Below are 12,264 nucleotides of genomic sequence, written 5' to 3' on the forward strand. Positions count from 1 at the left end.
ATGAAAAGTATTGATTGTGTAACACACTGGTCCACATTGGCCCAGTTGAAACTCCGGAACTCCTGAGGTTTGCACACAATTACACAATATATATTATACAATAGCATGCAAAATCGCGTGCGTGTGTCTGTTTGTTTTGCTGATTTATACAACCGCCCAGTGACCAGTTTGGTTGTCATGGAGACAGAGGAGACAGTCTCTTTGCAGGAACACCGTTTCATCGCCATGGAAACAGAGCGATCTGACTTTATATTTATCTTAAAAGGTTTGGTGGACAGACAGAATTTCCCGTCTGGGCTTAATAATGTACAGTTCGTTAACTTACCCTATCTTATCCTCTACACAACCACACAAATGAATAGGCCTTCAAAACAGCATGTAGGCAATATGTAAATATGTAATCAATATTCTGGAGTGATTGTGTTCAGAGAATATCACGAATAAAAAGTCCAAAAATATCCGAAAATTGCTCAACGAGCTTGGAAGTATATATATATTTAATTTATCCAGCCCTCCTCTCATGATTCAGTCTCGTCATGGTTGTTCAAGTCTGGGGTAACGTCAGGTATCAAGTAGGTATGCTGCTGCTAACCCAGTTACATAATCATGGAACATTATCCGTTTATAAAGAAGAGTAGAGCGCATTATGTACTCAACGTCCGACCCTGGTGGGAAGAGAAGAGGCTGACCTCTAGCGGCAGTCACGAGGAATGACGGCCTCGGGTTACTAAGGCATTTTTATCCGCACGACTTGACCGTGTACTTTAGGATTTCGATAGTTATTTTTCCTTTTTCAAAGTTTAAACGGCTTGGCAAAGCAAAAGGTTTAATAGTCCCGTTCCGTTCCAATAAAGCTGAAATTTAGCTTTCATAGTTTATTAATTATTAGCTAGTACTAGTAAAAATGTTTTATTGAAGTGCAATTAGTTAATTAACGTAGGCTACGTTCAAATGTTCACAGAAATCACCACACATGAACAGAAGGTGTCAGTTTATTTTAAAGTCTTTATAAAAGATAGAATGATACAAAAGTTTGTATTGCATTTAGGACGTCGATTTGACGTTATTTACTTAAAATAACCAACTTTACAACAGAAGCATGAGAGAACTTCAACAGAGCAGGGAGACATTGAAGTAGTGTTTCAAATGGAAAAATTGCCGGTTTAGAATCGCATCTGTGTAGGGACTCAAACACGACGACACGTGACCGCTCGGCGAGCCGGCGCTTGTGCCTCCTGCTGGCTGGTTCAGTTTAATGGGTAGCCTATATTAGTCATTATTTTGAATAATTATTATTTATTAAAAAGGCTGGAAGGGATCACCAGATCACTCTACTGATCTTGAGTCTCATGATACATTGCTTTCTCCAGGTATTAACCCGTTGCCTACGCTAAAATCACCTAGTACCAAATCTAAGCATCTCTAACTTAATACCTAAAACAAGCATTCTAACCTTATACCTAAACTTCGGTCATTTGTATCCCAATACCTAATTCAACTTCTCTATTGCAACACCCAAACTTAAAATCTAAACAACAAATGGCATGTCTAAAACACTTCCAAACCTTTACCTAAACTACATTTTCTACACACTTACATATCGAATGCATTATGGGAGATAAGCACCTGAAAACTACATTTAGTGGCGACCAATGCTGGCCATAAGGCACCAAATGTTTCCAGATAACTGAATTAAAAGAAAGGCTACGAATGACATCATCTCAGCACATAATTCACTCAAGATCCTCAAACATCAGGTCCAGATGATCAATACATGGTCATGAGATCAACTTGTGAGATGTTTTATATGTTGTTTAACCCAGTAGGCTCGGAATATAAGGTGATATAATACACCAAATAAAGACCTGTCCAGTCAACCAATGGCCCTGGATCAGAGTTATTCTAACATCTTAGAGATGGGAAATCAAGATGGAGGTCTAGATCCTGGCTCCATAGTATTGGTTACAGGATCTTCAACTGGTCTGTGCAACATACCATACCTCATAGCCGAACCAAATATCTTTGTTTCAACAGAAAGGAACAGGTCCGCTATTATCATCATTGCAATTAATTATTATTATTATTATTATTATTATTTAAAATAGGGGGCTAGCTCAATTGAGGGTTTTTAACAAAATAACATTATTCCGGTAATTTTATACAGGTTCTCTTTTAAATAACTCCCTATAATTCTGAATATATATATATATAAATCTCAGGATAGGCTTTAGACAGCTGACACACCCCTCAAACATGAATAGAAAAATATAAATCATACTAAAAACATGCTTTTGAAACGCGACACGTGTAAAACCATGAGGTGGTTAAGGTCATTAAATGGCTTTCTTCAACAACACATTCTCCAACACCAAGGCGCTGGACGAATGGATGGATGAATGAATGCATGCATGGATGAATGCATGGATGAATGCACTTTTGGATTTGAACCAAAGCTGGCAGAAGAAGGTGGAGAATATACCGGCTTCCAGGTCCCCTCTTTTCTTTTTCGCTCCCTCTCTCGGTTTTATTTTTTCTTCTCGTGTCGGTCCTCGGCTAGTTCAGAGTCTACAAGGTTAAAGTGCAATAGATTATCTGTTTACCTTAGCTGACAGAGAAGTTAGCTAACCCTCGAGTCCCTCTAGCATATGGAAAACCACGTAGTATGCCTTGCCTTGATTTCAGAAAATATAGGAAAAAATAAATGTGTACAAAGTACCACATAATTCTGTTTAGTTTTCCCTCTCTCTTTCTGGGTCTTGGTCTCTCCCTGGCTCAGTCTCTCGAGCCAACTCTCCCTCTCTCTTTCAGCCGTACCAAACAGGTTGGATAGGGACCAGTTCAGAGCACTAAGCGTCTGCTGGTGAAACTGGTCAGCCCTAAACACACTGAGAAGGGAATCTTGGGGAAATGAGGTGAGAATTCACGAGTTTGGTCCGAGCTAGGAGACACAGGTCTCGGTCTGTCTGTCCTCAACATGTCCGTCCCTACAACTTTCAGACAATTCAGCCCCACTCCCCTCCCCCCTCTGTTTCCGGGACAGGTCGCTGGCGATGGCAAGAGCCCCGCCCTTCAGGAAGCGGACAAAGTTCTCCCCCACCAGGGGTCCCATGGCATATAGGCCCGGACCCTCGGCCCCAACCACCTGGTGCGTGAAGGGGTCCACCTCCAGCGGGTTCCGCCGGCAGCTGATTGGCTGGTCGGGGTCGAGGCTCAGTGATCGGCCGCCTTCGGGCAGGAAGCTGAGGTTTGGGTGTGAGCCAATGAGCACCAGTGCCATGGAGACTTGCAGCACGCTGCGCTGGCCGGAGTCCGACTCCAGCACGCACTTCCTGTCAGGACGGAAGGCGACCACGCGGTGGCGAGGAAAGCTAAGGTACCCTGTGTAGGGGGCGGAGCCAGAAGGGCCAAGGGCCGTGGTCGGAGCCTGGGGGCTGGAGCTGTGCTGCTGCTGGCTCATCATCTGGTGAACCTGAGGAAGAATACATCTGGTTAATAATATGTAAACCTTACCGAGGCTTTGTAGGTCATTAATGGACTTGGTGCAACATGTGCCAACCAATATCAACCAAAATAATCAATAAAAAAAGGTTTCACGTGACTTATGACTTGACTTGGCATGCAAATCAGGGGAAGTAGTGAAATGTATCCCAACAAGCCCAGGTTTCAGGGTTATGTCGTTTGCATACCTTGTAGTATTCTGGGTAATTATAGTTGGCTAACCTAGTATTCTGGGAAATGAAGGTTGCCCACTATGTGGTATTCTGGGAAATGTATTATGTTAACCTTGTGGTATTCAGGGTAGAGTAGTTTGGGCAGCTGGTTGAAGATGAGCCCGGGATCAGTGACAGAGCGTCTGAAGGCGTGATAGACAGGAGTGTTCAGGTGGTGGGCGGCCAATACTGCGTCAGCTGCAGTAAGCCCCGCCCCCACCACCAGGATTGGGTCACTGGATTGGCTGAGCTCCCCCCGGGAGATGGCGGCCTCCAGTTCCCAGAAGGAGTGGCAGACGTAGGGCAGAGTCTCGCCCTCCACCTCCAGCCGGGCTGGGATGTCGTGGGTCCCGGTTGCCAAGACGACGTTCTGGGCAGAGATGGAGAACGGCACGTCCTGCCGTAGGGTGTGGCCATCTAGGAGGGAGTTGAAAGTAAAAGAACAATGTAATTCACACACATACAGAGTCACACAGTCACACAGTCACACAGTCACACAGTCACACACACCTTCCAGCTCCTCCCCCTCACTCCGCTGCTGTCCCGTCACTCTCCAGCAAGGCTCCTCCCCCTCCCGTCCGGGCTGCCAGGTCAAGGCGGTAACAGTGGTCCCACAGGCGAAGCTCTGCCCCAGGGACATCTGGGTAACGTAGTGTTGGTAGTAGGACGCTATCTCTGCCGGGGTGGCCCGGTCGTTCCGCAAGTTCCTGAGGAGGACGGAATAAATTAAAGATCAATACAAGTACCCATAACCATAGATTTTTAGATTGCTTCAGTTAGTTATATCTTGTAATTTTTTTTACTTTTCATAACCGTATTATTAGTCCTATTTTCAACTCCCATTATACTTTGGCTATTATTTATACTTTTCCAAAAATGTCACAACTCAACTGCCCCTAATACTTTAGGCTAAAATAATTCAAACTTTATACAATATATTACCATACAACAGACTGACGTAGTCATGGTACTATGCATTTAAACTTAAAATTAATCCTACATACACACATCTGGGATGTCTCCCAGTGTTCAAGATTTGTTAGTGTACACACCGTATAATATCAATATCTATAAACCGCCTCTTTACTAACAATATTTAGACCCAATAGACATACTATACATCAAATGTTAAGCTCCTCACAGTCATTAATCATCTCCATTTTCTTAGCCATGGTGTTTATAATAACTATGCGTTATATACTTTAGATAACTAAAAGGTATAATGTTTTAAGATAACTACTGAAAATTAACTAACAGTTTGGATGTAATGTCAAAGATTTCTATGCATTGTGTTGCAGATATATTTATTTAATTTATTAGCTAGCCCACATAGCACAAGCTCATAACGTCTTGTAATACCACTTTGTATCACAAGAGGTCAACGTCACTTCAGCGTCCATTCTTCCCTCAGTCCAACAAGAGCGATGAGAGTAGCACTGCCAAGAGGACTATTCTGTCAATTGCGAAAAGAAATGGTAGAAGTAAAAGCAAAGCAAGAGTTAACCTTTGTGTTGCTTTCCACCGCTTGAGACAACTCTTGGCCAGTAAAGGAATTAAATGCTCGCAAAGTTTATTCTAGAATCTAGACTGGTCAGCAAACAACTGCTGACATTGGATACAAAGCAATAGATTGTACGGATTAGCCAATGTTGCACGTCTTTTTTATGTCTTGCAGAAGGGGCCTCGCTTCTCTTATTTTTTTCCATGGATGGGAGCTCGCTTCCCTTCTGCTTCAAGGTGTGTTTTTTTCCCACACCTGGGGTGTATCCCCCAAAACACTGTAGAAACCACCAAGAACAGCCCAGCAACTACCAAGAACACCATAGCGAACCAACAAGGACAACGTAGAGAAACCATTGCTAATCATTTGTTGTGTGCTTTGGCACAGGTTAATTAAGTAGCCACGGTCCGTAAAGCACTTTAAAATGAATTTAAAGAAAGAAAAGAAAGAAACACAGACAGACAGAAGGCCAGGCGGAGAGACTGACAGATACTGAGAAACTGACCTGCGTTTCTCTCTCAGCCATTCCTTCAGTTTGAGTCCAGGTAGCTCCATCCAGTTAGCCAGGCTAAGAGTGAGCATGGAGCCTTCCATGGCCTGTAGAACACATTTAAATACACACAAATACAGTCACATTAAACACACAAAACACTCATAAAATAGGTAGAATATGCCTTGCTTTTATTATATTTCATAACATTCATAAACCTGCCAATGTAAGGGAATTCCATAGCCATAGTCTAATCCCCATTGGGCTGTGTGATAGAAAGTGAGGTAAATAATTATTTAAAAAGGGAAAAATCTCAGAGATTGCCACCTTATTAAGGGTCTTCAACTAAAGTTCCATCAGTAACCCCCCTTAACCAAGTGACCCTAATGCCGCGTTTCCACTGCAGGGTGCGGAACGGATCGGATCGCTAAGGTGCGGTAGGGAGGGGGCGGTATAGCCCAGCTCAGTTCCGAGGTCGCGTTTCCACTGCCGAGAGTACCCTTTGTGGTAGGCCGGATGTCGATCGCCGCGGCAGCTACGTAAACATCGCAAACAACGTCTTCCTCCCCAAGAATGCAGACGAACGTCTCCACCTCCTTGTTCGCCCAAGCAAGCGTTTTACGCGACATGTTAATTGTAAAGAATAATACCTCGAGGCTACTGTTTGTTTGTTTTTATTCCCGCACCACCCGGAAGTGATGATTCTGTCGACCAATCAACGGAGGGGGTGTGTAGCTAGAAAATCCCGGGACCCTTTCAGGCGTCTCGTCTCGTTTTCGGTACCCCAACGGAGGAGTCCCGAGAAAGGGGCCGGAACGGGTACGGCAAAGTCCGGGTCACGCACACTTTTGGCGGTGGAAACGCGACCCGACCCGCACCTTTGCGATCCGATCCGTTCCGCACCCTGCAGTGGAAACGCGCCATAAAAGGACCCTCCTTAACTAAGGGTTTCAGGCGTTACCTAAGCCCCGCCCCCGAGTACTTACATGCCACGCCCCTCCTGGCGGACCCCTCCCCAGCACCAAGTGGGGAGTAGCACGCTCCGGCTCGTATCGCCACGACAATGGGGACGCATGGTCCAACCCGAAGTCGCTGTCGGGGAGAAGCAGTGAATCGAAGAGCACAGCCACGGGATTGGTCGACCGACCCTCCAACCCCTCACACAGATACTCCAGGTCCTGGGGGAAATGACAAAGCTGTACTGACGGTGTAGCAATACAAACATAAATGTCTGAAACTTGTGTGTCAATACCCAATCCAGTAGGCATACGTAGTGTGTGTGTGTGTGTGTGTGTGTGTGTGTGTGTGTGTGTGTGTGTGTGTGTGTGTGTGTGTGTGTGTGTGTGTGTGTGTGTGTGTGTGTGTGTGTGTGTGTGTGTGTGTGTGTGTGTGTGTGTGTGTGTGTGTGTGTGTGTGTGTACCTGCTCCAGTAGAGATTTGTTTGTGTTCTCCCCAAGCTTGCTGCTCAGCAGTGGGTTAGGGTGCCAAGCGTCTCTCTGCAGGTAGGGGGCGTAACCGGACAGCAGGTAGGACAGACAGATCCCAGACGGACCATTACCTAGGCAACAATCAAAGAGAGAGGGGTCATGATTGGGCCTAAAAAATTGTTTTGTTTGGTTCCGGTTTCCGACCGACCCTGTCAATTTATGTGCGACCCAAATTACGTATTGGTACAGAACCTCTTAATTCTATACAAGGATGAGCGAATTTTCTCGTTTTTAAATGAAAACAACCTACCCATCATTGACCTCAACTGACAACCAACAGGAACCAAACTTTTTTTTTTTTTTTAGGCCTTGGTTCCCATTGTTTCCCCCAGCACTGTATGTTTAAGGCGGCCGCCTTATCAACAATAGGGCCTTGTCTACCGATGCATAAACCCAAACAATATTCATTTATTATGCAATAACAAATTACAAAAATCTCATAGGGAAAGAAAACATACTTCCATCAAGTACAAAAAATAAAGTCAAATAATGCATCGGTAATACTGTTCAAAACAACAGTCATGCCATAAAGCTTTTTGAATGGAATTGAAAAGGCGGCAACGGGTGGTTGTATATATTATTATGAACTGAAACCCTCACCGAACCCCTCATGACCTTGACTAAGAAATTTTCTGGGGGAAACACTGGTTCCTGCTAGACTGCTTGTGGTTACTGGTTGCTAGGGAAATCATGTAGTTGCTATGGAGCTGCAACAAAACAACCGGGAAGTTTCAACAAGAATTTTGGAAGTGCCGAGTCATGCTGTGGTTGCAGAATCAGAAGGGGATCGTCATTTAATAACCAGCCCATTATGCTCCCTGCTTGATTAACAGTTACTGTAGTACCAAAGTCCTGCACTTGACACAGGATAGAATGTGTTTACAGTCAAATTTGATCATTATATTTGGCCTGTTAATCCCTTTCAGACTGTAATAGTGATTAAGGGCTATACGAATAAAATTGAATTGACTTGCAAGTATGTTTAATAAGAAGTACGGTAGCACTTTTACTCTAGTGGTGATTCCAGTACTATTCTCTGATGGTGTATCTGTATCTCTCTCTCTCTCTCTGTGTGTCTGTGTATCTCTCTGTCTGTGTGTGTCTGTGTATCTCTCCGTCTGTGTGTGTCTGTGTATCTCTCTGTCTGTGTGTGTCTGTGTGTGTCTGTGTATCTCTCTGTCTGTGTGTGTCTGTGTATCTCTCCGTCTGTGTGTGTCTGTGTATTTCTGTCTGTGTGTGTCTGTGTATCTCTCTGTCTGTGTGTGTGTGTATCTCTCTGTCTGTGTGTGTCTGTGTATCTCTCTGTGTATCTCTCTCTCTCTCTCTGTGTGTGTGTCTGTGTGTGTGCGTGCGCATGTTTGTCGATACTCGTATTTGTACTGAACCATCACGGTGCAGGCACTTCGGTGCGGTTACAGAGGTGGGCCGCGGTGCATAAATGTGGCGTACATAGCGTTAATATGGCGAAGGTAAAGGCTTGTTTTCCCCGGAACGTTAACCAAAGTATACTACTCCGACTCCGTAACTACGGAGACCCCTCAGCAGCTCTCCGTCTGGATGTCGGATACGAAATACAAGCTACGGAGAGGGTCTCCAACAGGCTCTCCGGCTACGTAGAGGGCTCGCCGTGTCTACGCACAGCACTTTAACACGCAAACGCAATTGAAAAGGCACCATCCGGGTGATACTATCACCGTTGCTGTGAAAAAAAAACGAGCTGTGCAAACCCAGCTCACGACTCTATTTCAACCCGTCTGGGAATTCAGAAATGTAAATGCCATAACCTGGTTTATTGGTGTTTTCATTGATGCTGATCTACGGCCATTCTCCGTTGTTGACAAACAAGCAGTTTTTTTTATTTTCCCCTTAACTATGAACCGTACCGTCCAGTGACTACAAACCCGAGGTACCGTTACACTCCTAGTCTGTACGTGTCTGTCTGTGTGTGTAATACAATATGAGGAGCAGGTAAAATAAAACCTAAGAACTACATATGAGAGAGTGAATGGGTGAGTGATTGCAAGTGAGATGTGGGTCAGCTGGAAGTGCCGAGTCATGCTGTGGTTGCAGGATCAGAAGGGGATCGTCATGGTAATGACCATCCCATTATACTCCCTGCTCGACTACCAAGCAAGTACTGTAATAGCAATAGACAAATATGATCAAGATGTATTTTTTTTTGTTAGTACGTTTATCAAGAAGTATTTTAGCACATTTACTGATGTTAATAGCGGTTGGGTGGGTAATATAAATCAGCAACTGCTCCTAAACCACAAAGCCAACTGTTCTTTAATACCACATTAAACCCTGGATACTGCGTGTGGTGCATGTGTCTGTATGCTTACCAATAACAACCACAGGGAGAACCTCGCCAGGAACAATGTCTTTATCACACAGAGCCATGTTGCCTGAAGGGAGAGGATTGGTTTGGTTAACTCACTCCCATCCAGACCAATACACCATAATTGTATACTGTACTTTAGATTCACTTTTTTACATTCTAACAGCACTTATTATTTTTCCTTTGTTTAACTGCTTTGACGATTTAAAATGTAACCATACCAATAAAGCTGTTTTTGAGTTAAGATAAATTAAATTTTGAAAGAGACATCTCAGTTAGTGGCTTTTATCAAGTAATAATAGAAAAAAATAGGTACATTCATTCATATGTAATAGTGACGTGCATGTTCTCCATTATTTATTTGGGCAGGATAACATATCCCAAATCATGACATCATAGCTGAAATATGTTATATAGTGTATACATAATATGCCATAATATGATTATTATTAGTCTATGAGGATGATGATCAAATTCTTCAGGCGTGGAAGTTTGGTAATGTATCCCAAGGGGGGAATCAGGTAAAATGGGGACACAGACGTATCAACACGCATGCGCCACTACAGACTGATATAACAGTACATTGCAGTAGTCAACTTCAAAGCATAAGTACTCGCACACTTGTACATGCAACTGTATCTGCTTTAAACCTTGAGACGCCAAGGTTGTTATGCCTGACTATCAACAACGGAAGACGCTTTGTTTATTTATCTCGTCTAGAAGATTCTTCCAACGACACGGGGTCAGTTCGGTGACACACTGACCCAGAACCACGGAATCCCTTCCCCGTCTACCTTAACCCGGGTCAGACTCTAGAGACTAAAGTAGACCGTACTACACAGAGGATAACTGCAACGTGCTGCCGCAATGGCATGTAGCGGAAAATCCGCTGCAGTATTCGCATACATTATGTCATCATTATTTCAAACATGTAGCATAAATACCACCTACACCAGAACGATCCATGTGCCTCTCAGACCCACCTTAATCTAAGACCATGAACGTCGGTCTGTGACACCCCCGCCAACCCACCTGCCCACCACCCTCGCTTATCGCAACCGGCCAGCGGGGAGTAGCGAGGCCTGGAACAATGCTAGTCCGTAGAATCGCGCGAAAAACCAGAACCTCCTTCTGAACTAAATGCTACATACCGGCTACACACAGGAAGACACCCGGGTCGGACACACAATAAGAAAAGACCACTTCAACACCCGGTCGTGTGGAGGTCTACTCACAGTTGTGTAGAGACAAGAGCCGCCGGGATCAGTACTTCCGAGTCGAATCCTTTTCCAAGAGGGATGGATGGAAGATTGTGTCCTGCGATATTACCTCCTTATTTTCTGTCGACCTGTTATCTTGAACAAAGGGGGCTGCAGTCAAGCATAACGCCGGTAGTACAGAAACCTCTTCCCGGTCGACATGCGGAGCACCACGGCTGCTTTTTCTTCGCTACGCGTCTGTCAGGCGGTTTTATAAAGCCAACCCTGCTGGCCAATGGGAGACGTTTGGAACTGACGTCACTGGGCAGAGAAGCGTTTAGCAGTGCAGCGCGCAGCTTATAAAAAGTAATAATTCCACAAAAAGCCTATCACGTATTTGTAGAATAAGTAGAGCAAAGTTTATCGTGTGTGATTGCTTGTTTGGGTGAGCTGTATATAAAAATAAACATATTTAATTATATTACAATTAAAATACAAATATATGAGCTAATGACACATATAATGTTAATGATATTGATAATCGATACAATTGCATTTTAAACAGTAATAATGGACTGTTTAATTATGTGAAAGAGCGGATTTTAAATTAGCAGTTTGACGCTATGCCACGCCCCCCAACACCCGGAATTTTCCAGACGATTTTTGTATGATTCTGTTATTGTGTCCAGTGTCAATGGTTTATAAAACCCAACTCTTCACGAGCAGCCCCAGCACTGACCCTGGGTCACATGATTCCAGACGTCATGCAGGAGCCTGTCTCGGTCAGCTGACCAGCTAAGACCCTGACACCCAAATTACATTACTTCTTACATTAGCTTTCATCCCAAGCCACTTCAATTTAATTCAGATACATGTCGTTAGGTAGCAGGAAAGGGGTAGGGCATCTTGCTCCAGGATGCCTACTGGTAGACCCTACTGGTGGACCTTGGAGATTGAACCATGATCCTTTCGGGTTGGGGTAAGACAATGACAACTTGCAGGGAGGACAGAGGGAGTAGATGGAGATGCATAATAACAGTTTTACTGACTGAGCAACTGTTTAGACAACACATAACAACATATGTTAACCAGTCACACCAAATACTTTAAATTTCTAACTATTCATTATCGAGGACCTTAAACTTCAGTAGAATGATTATGAAGGACTTTTCCATTGAGCAAATTACTGCATTCCGAGTTGTGCTGATGTAACGGGGCATAACTAACGCCATTGGTCTAGGGAAAATAGTGAGCAGCCAATAGGAGATTACGGGGGCCAAGGCAGGACAAGCAATCTTGTGGGTCTGTGAGCACTGAGCAGCAATGTGTCTGACGCAACAAGGCAACCAGATTAGAACAGAATTCAGACTTTAACTTCATATTTCTACTACTGAAATTGTTTCTTATACGTTCTTGTGTCAGCATTTTTTTTAACAATTATTAATTTATTACCATCCTGCTCTCATTTACCACCTGGTAGTGATCTTATCTTATACTCTTACAATTCTGCATACTAAAAGTGTTCAACAGCTTTTG

At 43.9% G+C, this 12,264-nt stretch overlaps 1 protein-coding gene across 1 annotated transcript; it reads right to left on the reverse strand.

Annotated features, from left to right (window-relative positions):
- Positions 1–814: 814 nt before the first annotated feature.
- osgn1 (oxidative stress induced growth inhibitor 1) lies at positions 815–10,995 on the reverse strand. The gene is made up of 8 exons (XM_056606208.1): positions 10,765–10,995; positions 9,534–9,596; positions 7,123–7,259; positions 6,688–6,879; positions 5,717–5,808; positions 4,221–4,417; positions 3,784–4,127; positions 815–3,469 (listed from the first exon to the last, which is right to left on the reverse strand). Exons 2-8 carry the CDS (start codon positions 9,589–9,591, stop codon positions 2,939–2,941), a joined length of 1,551 nt encoding a protein of 516 aa, XP_056462183.1. The 5' UTR covers positions 9,592–9,596; positions 10,765–10,995; the 3' UTR covers positions 815–2,938.
- Positions 10,996–12,264: the final 1,269 nt, after the last annotated feature.

This window comes from Gadus chalcogrammus, chromosome 13 (assembly GCF_026213295.1).
Source record: "Gadus chalcogrammus isolate NIFS_2021 chromosome 13, NIFS_Gcha_1.0, whole genome shotgun sequence".
In the NCBI taxonomy this organism is placed as follows: domain Eukaryota; kingdom Metazoa; phylum Chordata; class Actinopteri; order Gadiformes; family Gadidae; genus Gadus; species Gadus chalcogrammus.